This window comes from Suricata suricatta, chromosome 11 (genome assembly GCF_006229205.1).
Source record: "Suricata suricatta isolate VVHF042 chromosome 11, meerkat_22Aug2017_6uvM2_HiC, whole genome shotgun sequence".
Taxonomy (NCBI): domain Eukaryota; kingdom Metazoa; phylum Chordata; class Mammalia; order Carnivora; family Herpestidae; genus Suricata; species Suricata suricatta.
Window position 1 is genome coordinate 6,389,346 of NC_043710.1, and position 21,868 is coordinate 6,411,213.

At 54.6% G+C, this 21,868-nt stretch overlaps 2 protein-coding genes across 3 annotated transcripts in view; both read right to left on the reverse strand.

Moving 5' to 3' along the window:
• Window positions 1-5,879: 5,879 nt before the first annotated feature.
• Window positions 5,880-8,608, reverse strand: TIGD3 (tigger transposable element derived 3). The gene is made up of 2 exons (XM_029914624.1): window positions 8,486-8,608; window positions 5,880-7,553 (listed from the first exon to the last, which is right to left on the reverse strand). The coding sequence occupies exon 2, from the start codon at window positions 7,535-7,537 to the stop codon at window positions 6,119-6,121; it is 1,419 nt and encodes a 472-aa protein (XP_029770484.1). The 5' UTR covers window positions 7,538-7,553; window positions 8,486-8,608; the 3' UTR covers window positions 5,880-6,118.
• Window positions 8,609-10,746: 2,138 nt separating this feature from the next.
• Window positions 10,747-21,868, reverse strand: part of DPF2 (double PHD fingers 2) — a 13,752-nt gene continuing 2,630 nt past the window's right edge. The window contains exons 2-12 of one of the 2 annotated variants that reach the window (XM_029956882.1): window positions 19,677-19,837; window positions 19,140-19,247; window positions 18,647-18,810; window positions 17,568-17,660; window positions 17,327-17,405; window positions 16,796-16,837; window positions 15,628-15,765; window positions 15,371-15,499; window positions 15,159-15,271; window positions 14,022-14,103; window positions 10,747-12,039 (exon numbers count right to left, since the gene is read on the reverse strand). In XM_029956882.1, the coding sequence (XP_029812742.1) occupies window positions 11,963-12,039; window positions 14,022-14,103; window positions 15,159-15,271; window positions 15,371-15,499; window positions 15,628-15,765; window positions 16,796-16,837; window positions 17,327-17,405; window positions 17,568-17,660; window positions 18,647-18,810; window positions 19,140-19,247; window positions 19,677-19,837 (1,186 nt within the window). In that variant the 3' untranslated portion in view covers window positions 10,747-11,962. The remainder of the gene's footprint in view (window positions 12,040-14,021; window positions 14,104-15,158; window positions 15,272-15,370; window positions 15,500-15,627; window positions 15,766-16,795; window positions 16,838-17,326; window positions 17,406-17,567; window positions 17,661-18,646; window positions 18,811-19,139; window positions 19,248-19,676; window positions 19,838-21,868) is intronic. The other variant, XM_029956883.1, reaches the window with a different exon arrangement.

Genomic DNA, 21,868 nt, shown 5'->3' on the forward strand with positions numbered 1-21,868 from the left:
GCCCCGAGCTGCATGTTTTTACATCAGCAGGGTCTCATAATACTCAAATTAAATTCCTCAAGGAATGAACATGTTGTTAGGGGTCATCATTATTTTTGAGACCTTGCTGAGCTCGAAGGAGTCCCTCAGAACTGGAAAATAGCAAATGCACCTGCTTTGAGGTTGACGGCGGGGATGGGGTCTGAGGCTTGTGCATCAGGAGCTTGTAACTCGGGCGAGCGTTAAGTAATGTCTCATTGGTTTTGTGCTGTCAAATGTCACATTTATTTTTATAGCAGTGACCACAGGAGGTTAACTTATGTGGATAGTGACAGGACACCATGCGCAGGTATGGGGGGAAAGGACACCCCTAAGGCGATTCTGTAATCACACACCTTTGTTTCTTTGATTCTTTTATTCTAATTGTCTCTGCTCTAAGCTATGAGCTCCATGAAGTTTGTAGAACAGACCTTGTCTGGTTTGTAATCATCACAATCCCAGCTGGCACACAGAGGTGCTCAATCAATAGTTCTGAACAAATGAATGAATGAATGAAGAAAGACAGAAAGCTGGTCTTCTCAATCCCCCCTCTGGCAAACTGCTGCGCTGAGACTTGACCCAGATCCCTCCCAGTATAAAGCAACTCGACTCCAGATCCATTAGAACAAACAGGATCTTAAAACCCTAACTATTCGGGGCGCCTGGGTGGCTCAGTCAGTTGAACGTCCGGCTTTGGCTCAGGTCATGATCTCACAGTTTGTGGGTTTGATTCCCGCGTCGGGCTCTGTGCTGACAGCTAGCTCAGAGCCTGGAGCCTGCTTTGGATTCTGTATCTCCCTCTCTCTCTGACCCTCCCCTGCTCGCACTGTCTCTCTAAAATAAATTAAAAAAAAAATAAATTTTAACCCCCCTCCTAACTTTTCAAGAACTAAGGGAACTTCCCAAGCACCCCTTCAAAAGGAGGAAGTAAGTGCTGGAATTGGAGCTGCCCTTGGGGCTCACACTGATGCTTCTCAGCATTTAGCCTCTGTGGAGGTTACAGAGCTGCATGAAATGGTAAGAGGGAGCTGAATCCCAGCCTCCTAAATTAAGCCAAGATTCTGGAAAAGGATTCACCTTTAGTGCAAAGGTAGACCAGAAAACCTCTATCCACCAGTAAAGGGAATTTACAGAGAAACCTACCTCTCCCACGTGGTGGACAAAAAATTAAAAACAGAATCGTCTCCTCTGTGAACCAGGAACAACATGCCTATTCATATTGCTTCAGGTCTGGGACACCTTTCTTTTTTCTTTTTAACTTTTAAAAATATTTATGTATTTTTGAGAAACAGAATAAGAGCAGGGGAGGGGCACGAACTCACAGACTGCAAGACCATGACCTGAGCTGAAGTCAGATGTTTAACCAAGTAGCCACCCAGGCGCCCCAGGGACACTGTTCACGGAGAAATTAATTTATCATGGTAGTAGCGCCCTCTCGTGCCTGGTAGCAGTAACTACAAATTTTTCTGAAGAGGAGATCTAAAGGAGTTTCCAGATCTTTAGGGTTTACAGAGATGAAAAATAAAAAATAACCCCTCCCAAATATATATAATTACTCCCACAATGAGAAATTAATAGACACACAAAGAAAAAAGCCACCACGAATTAAAACATCAGTAGAAACAAAAAGCAAAAATTAACTGCCCCCCAGGATTTCAAATACTAAATTTCTCAGATACGAACTACAAAATAACCATTCATAAACTTTTCAAATATATAAAAGAATTATAAGAAACAAGAGACTATAAAAGTGATTATTTACATTTGAAAAAAAATCCCCAAAGAGCAGTCGTGGCTGAAGACAGCTGGAAGGATGGGTGGGGAGAAGGTGCTCGGGGCGCCACGTAGAGTCAGAAGTTGGGGAGCCGGTCTTTCTGCTCGTGGGCTTCGTGCATCCAGCTCATTGTCTTCTCAAGACCGACGGTGGGATGAATAGAATCGTGATAATAAAGGGGCGCCTGGGCGGCTCAGTCGGTTAAGTGTCCAACTCCCGCTTTCGGCTCAGGTCATACTATCACGGTTCGTGAGATCGAGCCCCACATTGGGCTCTTTGCTCACAGCATGGAGCCTGCCTGGGATTCTCTCTCCTTCTCTCTCTGCCTCTTCCTCTGCCTCTCCCTCAAATAAATAAATAAATAAATAGATATTAAAAAAAAGATTAGTAATGATAAAAACAACAACTAACCCAGACCTAGTGTTTTGAGTCGTGCCCAGTAAGAGGCAGACACTTTGTAAATGTTGATTCATATCGTCCCCATGACTGACCTGTAGTATAGGTCACTTCCTGTTTCTCCCATTCTCTTGAGCACCTTAGCAACTGTGTCTTTTGTTTTTTTAGTTTATTTATTTATTTTGATAGAGAGAGCACGTGAGCAAGCAGGGGAGGGGCTGAGAGCAAGGGAGAGAGAATCCCAAACAGGCTCTGCAATCGAGCTCCAACATGGGGTGGGGGTGGGGGACTCAAAATCACGAACCATGAGTTCATGCCCTGAGCCAAAATCAAGAGTCAGATGCCTAACCAGCTGAGCCACCCAGGTGCCCCAGGGACTGTGTCTTATTCATCTTTGATGCTCTGGAGCTTTGGATGTTTTCAGAACGTAGAGAGTGTTCATTACAGGCTTGTAAATAAATTGCAACAAAGGCACGTCCTTTCTGCGTCCTGCCCTCGCTGTGCAGACGGCGATGCCTGCCCGGCTGGGCGGTCCCGCCCAGCCTTGATAAAGACTCAGCACTCTTGGGAACAGCCGATGTCCTCTGTGCTTCCTCTCCCTTCATCCCTGCGCCCCGTGCATGAAGTCCCACCAAATGCAGTAGCTTCTTGACTGACTCGGTTTCCCGGTTTCCACTTCTGCTCCCCAGCCCCCCATATGCTCTTCACACAGTGACTAGAATTCGATTTACTGAGGGGCGTCTGGGTGGCTCGTTCAGTTAAGTGGCCGACTTCGGCTCAGGACATGATCACCCAGTTTGTGGGTTCGAGCCCTGTGTCGGGCTCTGTGCTGACAGCTCAGAGCCTGGAACTGCTTCAGATTCTGTGTCTCCTCTCTCTGCCCTTCCCCTGCTCACACTCTATCTCTCTGTCTCTCAAAAATAAATAAACATTAAAAAAATTTAGAATTCGATTTACTGAAACATAAAACACTGTGTTCCTCTGTCGTCCAAATCCGGCACCCAACGAAAACACCCCTGAACTCCCTGTCTCACTTGGGATCAGTGAAAATGCTGCGGCCCAAAGGCCCTGCCCTCCTCTCCACGCTCCTCTGGCGCTTGTGCCCTGCTCCCTGTGTGCAGCCGCAGGACAGGTTTCTGCTTCCTGAACTTGTCGAGCTACTTCTGACCTGGGACTTCTGCACCTGCTGTGCCCTTTGCCACGAACACTTCCTTGGGAAGAGTAAGTGCTCTCTCCTCATTGACGACTCAGCCCCAAACCCCTCTCACTAACTCCCCTCCCAGTGACGTCATTCTTTTATTTTCATCCGCGCACGTACTGCGATCTAAAATAACTATGTTGGGGCACCTGGTGGCTCAGTCGGTTAAGCCTCCGGCTTCGGCTCGGGTCAGATCTCACCTTCGTGGGTTCGAGCCCCGCGTCGGGCTCTGTGCTGACAGCTAGCTCAGAGCCTGGAGCCTGCTTCCGGTTCTCTGTCTCCTTCTCTCTCTGCCCCTCCCCCTCTCATGCTCTGTCTCTCTCTGTATCAAAAATAAATAAAACATTAAAAAATAAAATAAAATAACTGTGTTTATGTGTTTACTTGTCTCTTCTTTATCTCCCTCGACCAGAAAGTGAGGCTTTGAGAGGAGGGATCCTCTCTGCCTTGTTCTGCACAAGCTCTGAGGTCTGGAAACTGGGCCTGACCCACAGGCAAACAGGGCAGTGAATGCTGCGAACAAGCCAACAAAGTCAACCACAAACAGGCAAAGCGTGAGACAGGATCGCAACACAAGAAGGGAAGGGGTTCTTTGTGGCTTTAAAAAAAAAGCTCTGGGGGCGCCTGGGTGACTCCATAGGTTGAGCGTCTGACTCTTGATTTTGGCCTCAGGTCATGATCCCAGGGCTGTGGGATCAAGCCCCATGTCAGGCGCTGCCCTCGGCGTGGAGCCCGCTTGAGATTCTCTCTCCCTGTCCCTCTGCCCCTCCCTCTCTCAAACAAAAATAAATACGTAAATAATAAAGAAAAAGTGGGAAGAAGTCAGCCACATCGCTGCTCTACTGTCCTGCTCTGACAGGAATGTGGCGCCGAGAACAGGGCGCTGATGGGGCTGTCCCCCTCCTCGTTGCTTTGGGCGGGTCTTGAGAGACCAGTAACTTTTGGTTTTCACAGTTAACAAGAGATATGTCAGAACTGGGATAACTTCAGGGAAGAGACAAGGGATTTTAACACAGGTGGGAAAACTGGAATTGGCAAGGAAAGCCTCAGGGACTTGGGATTTGGGGGACCGACCGGTGGGCGGCCTCAGCGCTGTCGTCACTGAGCTGGCAGATGACCGGGTGGCCAGTCTGGATGATGAGCCACACGGAAGGTGATGACTGACCAGCAGAAGAGGCACCAAGAGGCACCTCTCCCCAGGGTCCCATTTTCCCCAACGAAACAGTGCCGGGTGAGGGTCCAATGACACGCAGAGCAGATGGGGAGCAGTCAGGAACCCCAAGTACAAGGCTCCTGTCTCTTCACGGGCCACAGAAAAGAGAGAGAGAAGGGCTAGGAGTGAAAGGTACTTCATCAAAGGGGACCAAGTGCCGCAGCCACTGCCCGCAGTGAGAGGGAGCCTGGGCCAGGCGTGCGGGGGGGCGTGAGGGTGGCTGTCCCGGGCGCCGGGTCCTGGACTGCCGCCACCCCCAACGGAAGCTGCTGCCTCGCTGGCTTGTGGCGGCCGATCGCCTTTTGGCCGCAGCAGGCTTTTGGCTTGAGCTCGACTCCTCAGCGGCCAGGGTCTGTCTGTGTCCACAGCCCGTGTCCTTTCCAGGCCCATCATCCTCTTCAAATCCTACTGCCTGGTGTGGCTCCGGCTGCCCACCTCTCACCCAGGGCTCAGGCACTCTGCCGGGAGCTCTCATGTCTCTGACCCATCTTCCACGTCTCAGTTCTTCTAGAACCCCACGAATGGCCTGTCCTTACCCTGACTGAGACCTCTGGGGTGCCCCACCACCAAGTGTGGGGGGCTGAAGACCCCTCCTGCTCCCCAGGCCTCCCGTTGCGCTCTAGAAGGACCGCCTGCCTCCGCTCGCCACTCGTGCCCTTTCTCGCCCTGGTCGGCCTCCATGCTTGCTTCCTCTTGGCCTGGATTGTCCTGGGCACAAGCCTGGGTGACGGCCTTTAATCATACTGCACTGTCACCGTCTGGAACGTCCGGCCTGGCAGGGAGGCTATTTGTGCAAGCTCATCACATAGGAGGCTTGCTGACGAGAGGCTGTGAAATGATCAAGTGAACGGATGACGATTCCAAGTTCTGGCTCTGATCGGTGTCCCTCGACTGTCCCTAGCCTGCCCCGCTCCTCCCTACCACCGCAATCGGAGAGCGAAGTTATCAGAGTCGCAGAATGTCCTGCAGCGACACGCGGGACCTGTCGGCAGATAAGGAGTCCCCTTTCCCGGGAGTCACGTGCAGACACGGCGGACATCGCTTTGGCCGAGCCTCTGCAATCATTTAAAAAAACTCTGAGTTGAAAATGTTCGCCCCTTTCCCATGAAAATAACACCCTGACCTCTTCTCTGATTAAAAATCTTTATTTCCAGAAGCAGGACTGTTTCTGACTCGGAGTTCAAGGGCTCGGCCTGTCTCTAAAGCCTCAATTCTGCCTTCTCAGGTCCCAGCCTTCCTGGAAGGCTCAGAAACTCGCTTGCCACGCACCCCCCCCCCCCCGGTGCCCCATCTTCAGAACTCCCTTCTCGAAGCTTGGACAACTTTCTCTTGGAGCGCAGACTTGGTCTGCCCATTTGTCTCCCTTCCACACCTTTCCAGAAGCTCCATTTCCACGGGAAAGAGCCCAGCCTCCCGGCTGCCTTCCTAGTGGGGCCGTTTCCATGGGAAACAGAAGAGGAGGGGGGACTCTGGCGAGCAGCTCCAGAGGGGTGGGGAGGGTGGGGGGCCCTTCACCCCTTCATGAGCCGCAGAGCCGCTCGACCTCCTCCTCGCAGGCGTAGAATTTCTCGAAGAGCTCCGGGGAGGTGCCGTTGCACTCCAGCCACCTTCTCAGCGTGCCCAGTGCCCGGAGGGCGTCGGCCTTGGTGGGCAGGGGCCCCGGGCCATCCTCCCCGGCCCCCTCCTCGTCCTCAGTGCCCGCCTCCTCCTTGCACGTTCCGGACTCGGGCTCCTCACCCTCCAGGTCCACGAAGCGGGAAAACTCCTCGAGGCTCAGCCCACCGGGGACCGGCGACATCTCCGAGGTGGCCTGGGCTGGAGACGGGGACGTTTTGCAGGGAGCCAGCCCTTCCTGGACGAAGCTGCTCCCAATGAGCTGGGGGGGCACCTTGGCCCAGGCTGCCGCCGCCATGTGCAGCGCGTCCAGCACCGTGATGCCTGCCGCAGCCTCGGCCAGCGAGGCGCCGGCCCTCCTGCTCCGGACGGCCGCCAGCTTGCCCAACAGACGGTGGCGGTAGTGGGTCCTGAAGGCCCGGACCACAGAGCTGGGCAGCGAAGGCGTGCTGGCATCGGCGGCCAGGAGCAGGAGCCGCACGTGGTGGAGCCCGGGCAGGCTGGCCACCCCCTCCACCACCCGGGCGGCCAGCAGCAGGGTCACCTGTCGGCCTTGCCGCCCCATGTCCTTGTCGAAGTGCGCCAACCACTCTGACCAGGGGATGCCCGGGGCGGGGTGGTAGGATGCAGGCAGAGCGTCACCGCTGACCCCGAAGAAGCACTTCGGCGCGGCCTGGAGCCCACTGACCAGTACGCGCCGCTTCTCCGTGCCTCTGCTGTTGGCACACAGCAGCACCCGCACCCGGTCCCGTGCCCCCATCCTGCCGGGCACTGCCCGGTACAGCAGAGGCACCTCCGCGCAGCCAAAAACATCCTCCGGGGAAAAGTCTTTAAGAGAAAGAGGAGGCTGGGCAGGGGCCGGGGGGCCTGGGGGAGGGGGCTCAGGGGGGAACGGAGGCGCAAGCAGGTGGCGTGCCCCGAAGCCTACGTTGTTCCGGCGTTTCCAGCGGACCAGCCAGCCAATGCTGGGCACGAAATCCTGGCCCATGATGTCGGCCAGCTCCTTGGCTTTGTGGAGCAGCACGGGCCCCGTCACGTCCCAGGCCTTGGCCCGGGCGATGCGGTACCAGCAGAGCAGGGCCTCGTCGATCCCGCTGTACTTGGACTCCCGCTTGCGCTTGCGCTCCCGGTTGGCAGTGCCGCTGCACCAGTCCGCCAGCAGCTTCTCCTTATTCTTGCAGATGCGCGAGATCTGGGGCTGGGAGACCTGGAAGCGCCGGGCCACCTCCGACTGGGACATCTTGGACTCGTCCAGGAGTTCCAGCACCTGGATCTTCTCGGCCAGCGAGAGGGCGTGAAGCTTCTTCTTGCTGCTCAGCTCCATGGCTTCTCCACGGCACCTGTCGGGGGCGGAAACAGTGAGCGGGGCACGGCCGGCTGAGGCCGGGAGGGTGGGCGAGGAGCGCAGGCAGGAAAGGAGGCTCTGTGAGGACAGGGGAACAGGATGGTGTGGGGGACACACCAGGGGAGACTGGGCCAGCTGGGGAGGGTGCGGGGGTCCACTGGGCAGGTGTTCAGAGGGCTGGGCTGGAAGGAAGGGAATGGCTAGGCTGAGGGAGGCGTGGGCTGGGCACAGAGCAGCAGGAATGCCAGCACAGAACCGGGGCGGGGGGGCACTGGTCAGACCGAGAAGGAGTCTGGGCTGGGATTTTGGGGAGAAGGATGGATAGAGCCAAGGGGACAGCTGCAGAGACAACAAAGGAGTGTGGATGGGGGAGGCCATGGGGCTGAGGTTGAGTGGGGCAGAGGTAGGGGACAATCAGGACTCAGGACTGGGAAGTCCCTGGGAGGGGGAGAGGGATGGTGGCCTGGACTGGATGTTGGGGAGGGGAGGGTTAGGAGGGAGTAGGGAGCGGAGTGGATGAACAGAGTTGAGGTGACAAGTGTACAGACGACAAAGAGGGACTGATGGAAGAAGGAGCCAGGCTAATTTGGTGCTGGGTCCTGAGGAAGTCCGAGTGGGGGATGGGTGGGGGTGTCGGGCCTGAAGAGGCAGTGGGAGCACAAGGCCGAGAAGGCAGGTGCACAGGCGACAAACAGCAAGAGGGGTGGGGAGGCCTCAGGCAGTGAGAGGGACGAGGTGTCCCCAGGGGGCAGGGTGGTGGCCTGGGAGGGGGACTAGGGCGAGGACTCGAGCGCCTGGGACCGAGGCAGGCCAGGAGCCGGGCTCCGCCACCTGGTCGACCTCTCCCCACCTCGACGCGGGGTCCTTCGGCGGGGCGTACCCAGGCGCCCGCCCGCCCGGCCTCCCTGCCTCCCGCTCTGCACCCACCTCAGGCGCTCGTCCCGCGGCTCCCGCCCCTGCCCCGGCTCGGCTCGGCTCCCGAGCCCCTGTCTGGGCGGCGACGGGAGAGCAAGGGAGGGACGGGCGCCACGACCCGGAGGGCGGAGTGGGCCGAGGGGCTTCGCGGGTGGCGGGCGGCGGGCGGCGGGCGCGCGCACAGCAGGGCCCGTGCGCGCCGCCCGCGCCGGGCTCTCCCCCGGCTGGGAAGACCGCGGTACAGCCGCTCTACTCCCACCCGCCGCAGCCCCGCCCAGGCCCAATCAGATTGGTCCTCAATGACGTCCAGTCCCGCCCCCAGGAAAGTCTCATTGGACGTCGAGGAAGTGGCGGGGCCCTCCCGGGGGCAGGGCTTCCAGCGCAAGGGGCTATAAGGCGGAGCCAAGGCCCCGAGGGAGTCCCGGAGGCGCCGCCAGCCCCTGGGGCCTGAAGAACCTGTGGGCAGCGTGGGCTTGGGAGAGAAGATTTGGCGTCTTGAGACGCCATCCTGGCCGTGACCTAGGCAGTCTCAGCCTTCTCATCTACCAAACAGGGCTGACACCCCTCACGGATTGGTTGTGAGAAAAATGGATGAAAGCTTTAAGTCACACAAAAGCTGTTACCATGGACAGCGCTGGTCTCACGTTGATCTGTCCAGCGAGGCATAACCACCTGCCTGGGGCCAGTTCCGATTTAGGGTGAATAAGGACTATTTTTTATGTGTTTTTTTTTTTTGTTGTTGTTGTTGTTGTTTTGTTTTTTGTTTTGTTTGTAACTGTTGGCAAGATTCAAGTTTCTAAACTCAGGATCTAATACCAGTGCCTTCCTCGGTAACCTTCAGTCCTGCCTGTTCGGATGTAGACACCCTAACCTGCGGTGGAGCGCTCAGCGCCCTCAACCTCAGCCTGCTTTCTGGACTTGATTCCCTCCCCCGCTTCTAGCTCTGATGGGAAGCCTGGGGCCACCGATGGGATGGGGGCCACAGAAAGTCCCCATCTCTCTGCCTTTCTCATAGGCTTCCTTCCCCAACCCAATTCTACGGGCTGATTCTTCTTCCATCCCTCGACCTCCCGTCCTGTCTCATCCTCATCCCTTCCCAAATTTCTCACTTATGCTTGCTACAGCATTTTTATTATGTTTTACATTTCTTCTTTTCACGTTTCTTTTCTGACTCTTAGAGACTACTCAGCCACCAACGATCAGTTTTACTCTCTGCTTCTGGCCTGCTTCCGTGTAAAAAGCCTGAGGACAGGGGATGTGCTGTTACTACAAAAATCCCCAGCCCAGAGCTCGATGCTTACTTATTGAATGCCATGATCTAGGCCACTGGCTTCAGTGGGTAATAGTGGCTTTCAAATGTTTCAAAAAACGCTAAGGATACCTCACTGGGTTCATTAACTGATCGATTCAAATCTTAAAAAGTTTAAGAAGTTCAGGGCACCTGGGTGGCTCAGTTGGGTAAGCATCAGGCTTCAGCTTGGGTCATGTTACAATTCGTGAGTTCGAGCCCTGCATCAGGCTCCATGCTGACAGTAAAGAGCCTGCTTCAGATTCTCTCTGCCCTTCCCCCAGTTGCACATGCTCTTTCTCAAAATAAAACAAAAAAATTTTAAGAACTTCAAAACACACACTCAAGTGAGATATAAAAAATCCATTATGAAAGCTGTCCAAAAAAAAAAAAAAAGGTCAGCTGCAAAGAAAGGAAACTGCTTTGTGCATGTAGACAAGCCCCGAGGCAGTGGCGGCTGAGCTCACGCGCGCCGCATCTGTGAGTGTGGCCGGGCAAGCAAGGCCGAGGGAGGGGTCTCTGCTCACGCGCATCCCTCACGCACAAAGCTTTCACGTGTCCCGTTGCAGTATTTTCTTGTGATTCTTTTGTATTTATAATAATCAAGCCCCTGAGCCCATGTAAAGTATCTAAAATCCCAAGACCAACTGTTAGGAATGTCACCATTTGCATATACAAGTCTGGCAGAATTTCCTTCAAGCCAACCTGAATACGGAAGCAGGACACTGAAGCTGACTTTAACCCAAGTTTTGTATTAACTGGAACCACCTCTCGGTCCTTTATAACAAGGAAGAGTTGGGACACAAATGTATGCTAAGAAATTTGAACAGAGTATTCAATTTTTTATATATGCTTTACATACTGAGCTTGGCAAAAATTTTTAATTTGGGATTAAATAAAAACCACTGTTCTAGGGAAGAAAGTTTTAGGATACAACGGCCTTCACCAGGAAAGGGAGTCAGGAGAGAAACCATCCAGCAGGGAGCTCTGTGTAAAAACGTTTATTTGTACTAACGTTTAGAATACAGGAACTAAAGAAAGAAAAGACACCTCAACTCCAAAGCGACCGTGAATTAGGGCCTGCCCACAGCCAAGGGGAAGGCCACTCCAGGGTGCCCTGGCATGGACTGTCCCCCCCACTACTTCATGTCAGTGTCACCAGGCAAAAAACTGAGGAATCAGGGTGTGAAGAGCTTCCCAGCGGCTAGCGAGCGTGCAAGGGACGAAAGGGACGTCTGCGTGGCTTCCCTGTGACCCAGGAGCCACGACACACAGAGCAGGAGGCAGAGGCTCCCAATTCGGCTGAGGGCAGGAGCTGCATGTCCAGGTCCGGGAAGAACAAAAAGGGGATTTTGGAGGTAGGCTTTTTCATCGAGTTAAAAAACAGGCACATTATCCAACGTCTCCCTGTGGCCCCCAAGCTGCTGGCCTGGCCCCCTGGCGCTTCCCCTCTCCCCACAGAACCAAAGGGAATAAGGAGGGGAAGCAGAAGACAGGAAATCCCAAGGGTGGGGAATGCTTCGGTCACTAGAGACCGCCTGTGAGTGAGCCAGCCAGGTGAAGCTGCCACTCCCCCTCGGGTGGGGTGGAGCGGGACAGGACGGGACAAGGAGGGTGACCAAGAGCATCCTGGCTCAGGCAAAGGATCCTGGGTAGCAGAAAGAGAGGGCCGCAGAGAGTCATTCCAGGGGAAGGTGGCAGCGAGGCTCGGGCACAACGGGCACGCAGGTGCTGCCTCAGCGCGGCTGCCTGCTCCCAGCTGCTCCTGGCGAAGGGGCCCTGGCCCGGCTCACCTCCAGGGTCGGGAACACTCCGGGGACCGGAGCGGAGGCAGAGCGGAGAGAAAAGGGAGCTGCTCTCTACTCTTTCTCAGAGGACACTGTCTGAACCCTGTGATCACCAGGGCCGGGGCCCAAGGCAGGCAGAGTGAATGCACGTCACGGAGAGCAGTGAGAAGCCGGGCCGTGGGCACGCCTCGGGGCAGTGTGCTGCTCCGTTCTCCCTGAGGGCCTAGGGCCAGGGGCCGCCGGAGCTGCCACCCCAGCTCGCTGCTGCCAAAGGCAGATTGGCACGACCACCCGAGGTTCTCTGGACTTGTGAAAGAGGAGGAGGGGAGAGGTGGGCCTGAAAAACAAGAGCGGAGGAGAGAAACAGCCCTAGATGCATGGGGGGGGGGGAGCCGGACGGGGGGGGGGGGCACATCAAGAGGAGTTCTGATTCTGGTAGATGGAAGCTTTCTCCTTCAACAGGTCCAGACACAAGTGGCAGCTCCAACTCCCTGCAGAGAAGCAGAAAGCGTGAGGAGGGGGCCCACATGGCCCTGGCGTGTGCCGCTCGCTCCGCACCCCCACTTCCAGCAGCGGGGCCAGCCACAGGAGGAGAGGCTGTGCCGCAGCGCTCTCACAGTTCTCCTGAGCCGGAAGGAAGCCCGAGGGCTTCAAGTATCATGAGAAACAATTCTTGGCGCTGAAAGAATCACCTGGAGGCCTATTTCCAAATACAGACTCCAAGGCCCTCTTGGCCTGTTAATCAGAATCTCCAGGAGGGCCTGGGAAGCCCGAAGGTTTTCCACCACCTCAGCTTCAGACCTGTGATCACAGAAGAACCAGACCTTGTTCTCATGGCCCCCAGGTCGGCGTGGAGCCCACGGCCAGACCACGAATGGCGGCTCTAGAGAAACCAACTTGGGAGTCCACATTAAGCCGGCTCCCTGTGACTACCAGAGACAGAGGACACGGGCCTGCCACCATCACTAGGTGTCTGAGAAGAGGCTGAGGGCCGAAGAGAGTTGAAAAGGGGCAAACTGTGGTGACCCAACTTGCTATGATCTACTTTACAAAACAACTGGAAAGAAATGTCCCTTGTCAGAAAAATAACTGTTTCATGCTTTGCTTATTAATATTTATTATGGTTCCATTCTTGTTTCGTTTTTAGGAACAAAATTAGCCCTTACTGCCTCAAAATCACAAGTGTAACTGTACACACGTACATGTGGATGTGTACATAGGACAGAATCCACACCTTTTATAAACTCTTCCACGGATCTAGGACTCTCAAAATGGAAAAAGGTCCTTTCTAACTCCAAGGTCAACCCCACAGGGGCGGGAAGGCCTCTCTGTAAACAGCCAGCCAGAGTGTTACATACTGTCGGCTTTGTGAGCCACATACAGTCTCTGTCCCACGTTCTTCTTTTTTTATAATCTCCTTTAAAAATATAAAAACCATTCTTAGCTTGTGAGCTGTATACACTAGTGGTGGCTGGATCTGGCTTACGGGTTGCAGTTTGCTGACACCCGACTTAGAGCCTAGATCACCTCATGGCTTCTAGAAGGTTCTCCCCCAGCTGCCTGCAGCTCTTCACTACCTCAGCATTTGACAGTACTTCACTAGGAAGGCCCTTGTACAGTTCACATAGAATTTTGTCTATAAATTAATATTTTACAGTTAAAAAAAAACACAAAAAAACACTTTTCCCCCAAGTAGATTTACAAAGTAGGCATGAGAGAGGACAACAGCTCTGTGCCCCCCTGTGGCTGCCAAAGGACTCTCAGGCTTCGTTAGTGTCTCCTTCCCTGGGGGGGACACGGGGGTGACAGCAGTTTGACCTCTACTGCAAGTCAGCTTAACCACACAGCGGGCCATGTGCGCTGGTCGGTGATGCTGGCCCACATCCCCGCGCGTGTGCAGTAAAAACCAGGCGCTCACAGCCTCCTGAGCACAGAGATCTGGCTGGAGGGGGAGGGGGGACTTCAGAGAGGCAGCCACTTTTTGGGGCCATCACTGGTTTGGCTGAAGAGCTTCCACAAACTCGGAGGATTATTAAGCAAACTCCTGGAGGGGCACAGTGACCCATTCAGGCTCCATGTTTAGCACTGTCCTAGTCTGGGCAACGGAAGAGAAATGATATGGACACTCAAACCTGTCAAGTTCAAAGGGCTGCCACCACAGCCTCGCATCAGACAAACTACGGAGTTTCCTGGACTGGTGGGAGGAAAACAAACAGTTCCTTCTGGTGACTGTTTTCTGCTCAACATGTTTTCTCTTGGGCCGGGGATTTTCTGCATTTCTAAATGTATCCAGTGATAATGTGCAAACATTAAACCCTTGAAATGGGAGATGCTAGGAAAGCATTCTGAGCGAAGGCAAAGTATCTACTCCCTGATTTAGAAGACAGACCACCGAGAACTCATTTACTGTACAAGTGATCTGCCAAGTTACCACTAAGGTAACTGTTCTGAGTAAGAGATCGGGGCAACCTACCTTCAGGAGGCTCAGACATGGACGGGGTGAGACAGTACATATGGTAGCCACGATCACAGTCGTCACAGAAGAGCAGCTGGTCCTAGAGAAGGCAAGATGGAGGAGGAAGGGACAGGTGAGTGACCAGTTGGCCTCAGTCAGACCACTGGGGGCAGGGAGGGGTGGGTGCCTCTGCAGACACCAGGGCTACTTCCAGAGGGGGCGGGGAGGTGGCAGGTAAGAACAGACTTGGGAATTTCTGGAGAGAAAAGGGCTGTCCTGGGCCACCTGGGTGGCTGAGTCAGTTAAGAGTCCCCGACTCAGTTTTGGCTTAGGTCCTGATCATGAGTTCATGAGTTCGAGCCCGGGGTCTGGCTCCAGGCTGAGGCCTCCAGTGGAGGCCTGCTTGGGATTCTCTCTGCCCCTCCCCCACTCACGCTCTTTCAATCTCTCAAAATAAACTTAAAAGAAAAGGAAGGCAAATGGTGCCCTACATGTAAACTGAGTCACTCCCTTTCCACCTAAATCCTACCAGCTTCCTAACTCAGTTCCTGGCCTTCACTCTTGTCCCCTACATTCTATTCCTTACAGACTAGTTACCTGCTAAAAACGTTAAAGACAGGGCACGTCACTCCCCTGATTAAACCCTCAGACCTGGTGATGGCCGCCTTCCGCCCCCTCCTCCTCCTGTGCTCCCACCACAGGAAGGCCCCAGCTGGCCAAGGTGCCTCAGGCCACTTGGCCCGCCTGCCTTAGGTCTCTGCACCTGGTGCTCCTCCCCAGGCCACGCTGTCCCCGCAAACCTTCTCGGACCGTCTCCTCTGCATCATCCAAATCTCAACACCAACGTCACCTCCTCGGCAAGGCCGGCTCTGACTACCTACGTGCAGGGTCCAGGGCTCGGCCACACCACTCCCGTCACGGCCCCAGGGAAGTGTCACTCATCCGCTTGCGCACAGCTTGTTCCCACCAGAGGGTAAGTCCCATGAAGGGAGGGGCCTCGTGCGTCTCGTGTCCTCAGTGCCTAGGACGGCGGCTGACACTAAGCGGGCACTCCCTGAGCACCTGCCGAGCACAGTGCTCACTGGGGTGCCTGGGAGGGTCCCGCGCAAGGGCCGAGGATGGCCGGTGCCAGGCGGGCGGGGAGGGGACACGCACGTCGTTCTCGGAGGTGCCGCAGATGTTGCAGCACTTGCACTCGATGCACTGCCAGCGGTAGGTCTTCACGGCCGCCATCATCACTGGGGTGAACTGCAGGCAAGACGGGTGCCCTGCGGGGGCGGGGGAGCACGTGACACAAAAGCTGGGGGCTTGGGGAGGGGTGTGCGGCGCGGAGGGCTGGGCTGCCCGCGGCCCTGGGCTAGAGGTACCTGAGCGGCCGCAGTCAGAGCAAGACACCAGCTCCTCGGGCTGCCCTGTCTTCTTGTTGATCTTGGAGTCCCCCAGGCAGAAGTCGCAGTAGTTGTTGGGCAGGGCCAATCCGTCAGGACCTTTCTTGGCTACAGAAAGAGAACTCTCATGCTGACAACACCCATGGGGGCTTCTGAGCCACCCCAGGTCCCTGCGAGGAGGGCTCTTCATAAGCAGGCTGACTCTCGCCCGCCCCACCCCCGACACCTCAGCTTACATTTCTGCTCCTCCGACCTCTGGGAAACCGGGGTGGGTGGCTGCGAGTCTTCCTTGTCCTCACCCTCCTCCTCAGCCAAGTGGGAGTGGGCGTAGTGGTAACTGAGGCCTGGCCGGTTCTTGTAACGTTTTCCACAGACTGAGCAGGGAGAAGAGTGCAGAGAAGGGTGTCAGGATCCGAGAGAGCTCCATCCCGGCCCGTCCAAGCTGTGGCCCCCCCCCCCCCCCAGCAGAGGCAACCACCCTGCCCCCGGGCCCCGTCTGAGACAGGCCTTCAGTGATGGCCACCTCCCCTCAGCAGGGCGCGGCAGGCCCCGGGGCTCTCTGGCTTCCGTGGCTCTTCCCTGTTGACCCCCAGCCCATGGCCACCTCTGCTCTTCCACACTGGCTGTCTCGGGGACGGAAGTCTTGTCCCATTACCACCTGGCCTGGGGACAGTCTGGGGAGCTCCGGATCAGGAAGGGAAGGAAATTTCTACAATCTTGCAATATGGCAAGAAGGAGTAAAGGTAAACAAGAAACCCCTAACTTTCTTTTACTTCTCAGTCAACGTGGGACGCTCAAGCTACCCCGTGAATCCCGCAGAGCTCATCTCTGCCCAATGAGGAGTGGGGAGCGGATCACTTGGTGATCACCTGTCACCTGAGTCCACTGGGGTATCTGGCCCCCAAGGCAATTCAAAGACACTCTTGCATCAGTGCCCTGCCCACCCCCTGCCAACCAGCAAGGAAAGCAGAGCCCCACAAGGCATCTGGTACTCTTAAGCAGTGACACCAGAGAGAGCAAGGGGGGCCGGGAGGAAGGAACGGGGAGGGGACGGGGACGGGAGGAGGTGGCGAGATGGTGAGAAACGTTAGCTGACCACCATGTGTCTGTCTGGGGAGGGGGAAGCAGAGGCATCTGTTGGTAGCGGTTCCTTATAATGCTTTTGAAGCCACCCCATGCAGGGGGCTGCGCAGCCCTCGGAGCCAGTCTGTGGGAGACAAGCAGCGGCAGAGGCAGCTTCCAGGACTGAGAGGAGCGGAGCAAACAGAAAGCCCGCTGCTCCTTTCCCCATGCCATTCCAGAGAAGTTTCCGCTAGCATCACAGGAGAGGAGAAAGGTGGGAGAAACAAGGGAGGAGGGTAAAGGGATAGGAAAACCAAAAGTGTGAAAAGTTGAGAGAGCTACCTCTCTGGGGCGCTTTCGAGGTATGCTTTTGTTTGAAACTATCTGAAAGACAGAAAGAAAAGTCATGAGAAGAGGCCTTGATACACTTGAGACAGGAGCGGCAGCAGCAGGAGAGCAGAGCAAACGAGAGAGAGACCAGCGGCGATGGCGCTCCCAGGGTGGAGGAACAGAGTGGGGCGAGTCAGAGAAAAGGGGGACAGTAGACATTGAAAACCTCAGAGCTGGGGGCCCTGGCTTGACTGGGGCCAGCAGACCCGGATGTGGTTTACAGAGAGGCCGATTCTGCCTGCTGAGTGTGCACCCCCCCCAGCACCCTCCCTCCCCAGCCCAGGACAGCAGAAATCTCTCCCAGAGCATGCAGCCCCCGCCCCGCCCACGGGGGAGCAGAGGCCGGGCCTCCCGTCGGCAGGCAGGCCGGTGCCGAGGCTTGTTTTACCACTCTGAGCAAGAAGGACACCCTCCCTTCTCTCACATCCTGAGCAGGGGCTGGGTCCGAGGCAGGGACTGCCCAGCCACTCACGAGGCACTCACTGTCACAGGCGTAGGGCTTGTCCCGATCCTCCAGGATGGAAGCGTCCAGCTTCTTCCGGGCACTGCCCACACTTTTACCCTGCCAAAAAGAACAAAGCGATGTCCTTACTGAAACGTCTAGGCCTGAGGAGTTAAGCTCTCCAGGAAGTGGCTGCTAATTTCACACCAGAGGAAAAATGGCAACAACAATAACGCAGCGGGACTCCACAGGGTCCCCTGCAGGCAGCACCTTGGCTCTCACCTTGGATTTCCCCTTGCCCCGACGCTTGGGAGTGTCTTCTTCATAGTCCTCATCATCAAGGTCATCCAGGAAGTCATCTGGTTCTAGGATCCGCTGCGTGGACAGGAGGATCAGGGTGGGAGGACAACGTACATCCAGAGGCTCCCACACGACGGGCCAGGCCGCCCACAGGCCCCTCCGTCAGGCGGCCCTCTGCCCGGCCTCCTTCCTTACTGCTGCCCTTCAACACCCCGCCGTCCCAGGCCTTCTCCGCGCAGTGCTCCGGGCTTTCCTGCCCTTCCACGCTGTGCTCCTGGAGTGCCTTCCCCTCCATCTCCAAGGGACGGGATCAAATGCCATGTTTTCAGAGTCTTCCCTGGTACCCTGTGGCCGTGCCCTCTCCTGCCTCTGACCTGCTGCCCCAGGTGCACCCTAACAACAGTTCCCTTCCCTCTGACATCTCACTTCCTAGATTCTTTTTTTTCCCTGTTATTTTCTTAGTAACTTCTATACCCAATGTGGAGCTAGAATTCATGACCCGAGATCAAGAGTTGCACACTGTTGTGACTGAGGCAGCCAGGCGCCCCCAGTTTTTAGATTTAAATTAGAACTTTGTTGCTTACTTGTGTGGCCCTTATAGGAAGATTTTTTTTAACTACTCTGTTTCAATTTCCCTGCATGTGAAATGGAGGCCACTGTACCTACTTCAAGTTGTAAAGACTAGAGAAAATAATGGGAAAGCACTTAGCACAACACCTGCCATATTTTTAGCTCTTAGTATTTCTATGCATAGTTTTGACGTCCCTGTTGGCAGGGACCAGGTCTGCTTCACCCACGTAACCCCAGGCACCCAAAAACCTCTGTGACAAAAGATGAATGCAGGAGTCTGTCCTTAGAAGGAGAGGAACAGGACAAACGGGATGCTAAGAGCAAAGCCAGTCAGTACTCAGTGCTAACCAAGGAATGAAGCAGGAGCAGAACCCCAGGGGCCTGCGGCCCGGTCCACAGCCTCTGCTTCCACTCTGCTTACTGGGTGGCCTCTGATGAAGAGGAGGCCGGTTTCCATCAGAACCCCCTCAGCTGTAGTGTTAATCCCGTACCTTCCGTGCTCGGCTGTTGGTTACAGGAAACTCGCCCAGGCTGTCATCATCCACTCGGGGGTCGGGGGCACTTCGCTTCTCCAGGGGGTCGGTGCGCAGCAGGGCCTCTAAACTACTGCCGTCTTGAGAGATCAGCCCCTCTTTCTTCAGGGTCTGGTCTGTGTCTGCAGGCAAGGTCAGGAGGAGGCGAGGCTCAGAAGGGCTGAAAGCACACCGCTCTGGGTCTACACAGTGCGAGGCCAGCCATAGGCCAGTCCCTGTCTTTTGGTCTCTGGCTGCCCAGGAGCCAAACAAGACACCTCAGTTTACTCGGCACCATGACTACCTGTCCACCGGTCTCTTCTATTAGACTGAGTTCTTGAAAGAAAGGAACGCCTTCTCACTCATTTTAGTATCTTCAGGCTCTAGATTCAGGCCTGACACATACCAGGTAACTAGCAGGCCTCTTACCATGCCCAGGCCACACCCCTGCTCAGGGAAGAGTGTGCTTTACCTGGTTTAATAGATGGGAAAGAAAGTCTTGGATCCTCAGGAGGGTGGGCTCGCCGCTTTTTCCGCCAGCGCCGGGCAGGGTAGGAGTACAGCTGTCCGGAGGCCAATCCTGTGGAAAAAGGGAAGGGAGAAAAGTCAAGCTCTAACCCAGTCCTAGGCAATCATATCAAACACTGTCTAGATGAGTACCCCTCCCCACCCCACCCCAGCCCTGGGTTCTAGAGCAAAGGAGAAATATGGACAGTGAAGGCTTGGGCAGGAGGAGGGACGGTTTATGCAAAAGAAAACTGGATGAAGGGCCGGGGCCTTGGCTAACACCTAGCTTCCCAGAAGCCCAATGGCACCTCAGTAGGGCAGCCCCGAAGGCAACAAGGATGCTGGCACGAGCCTGCTGCTCCGTCCCCCTGGGCTTCTAGCCCAGGGAAGGGCACATTCACCCGCGGGCGGAGAGCAGTAAGGAAAACCCTCTCAGCTGGCTCGCACCACTTAAGCTGAGGAAGCTTCTTCCTTCCTTGTGGTTCCGCGTGTGAACCCTCACCTGGACCCCGGTGTCGCTTTTCCATCCAGATGTAACAGTTGCTCTGGGCTACTCCAGTCTGTGAGTCCAAGAAAGGAAGGCGCACGCTGCGCTCAGCACAGAGGCGGGCATTGTAATTGTGGCACTGCTCCATGGCATCTTTGTAGTACTGCTCCCCGAGGCTGCGGGAAAGACAGAGATCAGGGCAGGCCGGAGCACAGGGCGCTGAGCTCTCCCTCCCTTGCCATCGGCTTCTTCAGAAGGTTCAAGGGACTGGGAGATCGTGGCTCGGTCCTGTCTGCCTCCACTTCTGCCTCACGGAACACCAAGTCCCTTCGTTAAGCCATTATGAGGAAAGGCACTTTATAAATAAATTACCATCAGGAACCCATGATCTCTCATGTCTAATCAGACTTACGTCTAACCCACAAAGAGAGGAAGAAACCAATGTTCATTCTGTGCCTCTCTTGAGCTCAGCCCTGTGCTGGCCAAGATGTGGTTTCTCTTGACCCTCAGGACTGAGAAGCAGAGGTTAGCTTCTTTCCACAAATGAGGGAAAGGGTTCAAGGAGGTCTGGGGGACTCACTAAAATATACTTAATAAACTGCGGCATATCTTTACCATGAAACTCTACTCAGCTGTTTAAGAAAAAGGAAACTTCACGTATGGATATCAATCTCCAAGATGACCAGGAAAAAATAAGCAAGGTACAGTGCCCAGAAGTGTTATGAGATGCTACCATTTATGTAACAAGAGATGGGAAAGAAACTGTAGGCCTTCAGAGAGAAAGCCGGGGGGCAATGTCTCTCCTACGCCATTTTTTATCTTTTGAATCCCGAACCATGTACACGTTTCTCCCACTATCTGACAGTTTGCTTTTTGTCATTTCACTTTTACCAGAGACCTACATTAGTAACTGTTTCCACTAACCAAAAGAGATTCAGGGGCACCTGGGTGGCTCAGTCGGTTGAGCGTCCGACTTTGGCTCGCGTCATGATCTCACAGTCCATGGGTTTGAGCCCCATGTCAGGCTCTGTGCTGACAGCTCAAAGCCTGGAGCCTGCTTTGGATTCTGTGTCTCCCTCTCTCTCTGCTCCACCCCTCTCTCTCTCAAAATAAAATAATAAAGACATAAAAATTTTGAAAAGAAAAGACAGATTGAGAGGATTTTTACTTTCAAGACGTGGTAATTGGTTCTTTGCTTTATGGATTTCAGCATATGAACAGTTTCATAGGGACACTCTACTTTTGGATAGTGGGGGTGGGGTGGAGGACCTGTATTTAGCCAACTAATTAATTCTATATACTAATTTTACAGTCATTGGAAAACATCTGAAAATACCTGGACTACGCTGAAGTCTACTTTTTTACTGAGTACTACTAGAATGATACAAAACCTGTTCGCTCAGAGGCCCATCCTAGGCCCTTTTCCATTCTTACCATCAAATTATTTACTCCAAGACTGAGCTTGAAATGTAGATCTTCCTTTACTCCAAAGACTCAGTTTGAAATCTAAATCAAAGGTAAACCTTGGAGCGTCTGGGTGGCTCAGTTGGTTAAGCCTCACTCTTGGTTTTGGCTCAGGTTCGCAGATTTGAGCCCCACACTGGGCTCTGCGCTGACAGTGCAGAGCCTGCTTGGTATTCTCTCTCTCCCTCTCTCTGCTCCTCCCCTGTTTATGCATGAGCGTGCTTTCTCTCTCTCTCAAAATAAACTTAAAAAAGAAAAAGGGGGTAAGCCTTTAAGTGCTTTAAAAAGCAGGACAACTGCACGGTGCCAGGAGTTACCTGGTTCTAAGAAGCATGGACAGAGAAACAATCTTGTTTTCATCTTTCACAGTTCAACAAGCACTTTATTAATGGAGCTTAAACTAACTATAATGATTCATGTTTACATATTCAATCAATCTGAAAAATAAACGGAAGGCAGAGGTGGTTTCTTTGCCATAGTATCCCCAGCGCCCTCAAAGGTGTTTGGGGTGTTTGGGACTTCTGGACTTGACTTGGGAGTAAGCAAGTCACCACACAAATGTGGACATTTAATCAACCCACGTGGAGCTCCTGTTCCTCTGCTACAGACTGGGGAGGTGGGACTAGACAAGCTCTGACAGAGTCTATGTGAGGGAGCCCCCTAGCATGAGAAGCTGGACGGAGCATGTCTGTTGCTTATGCCCATAACTCAAGGTCTGGAATCGGGGGGGGGGGGGGGGGGGG

Bases quoted from the DNA above. Each gene is read 5' to 3' on its own strand.
- TIGD3 (XM_029914624.1), bottom strand. From the start codon at position 7,537: ATGGAGCTGAGCAGCAAGAAGAAGCTTCACGCCCTCTCGCTGGCCGAG.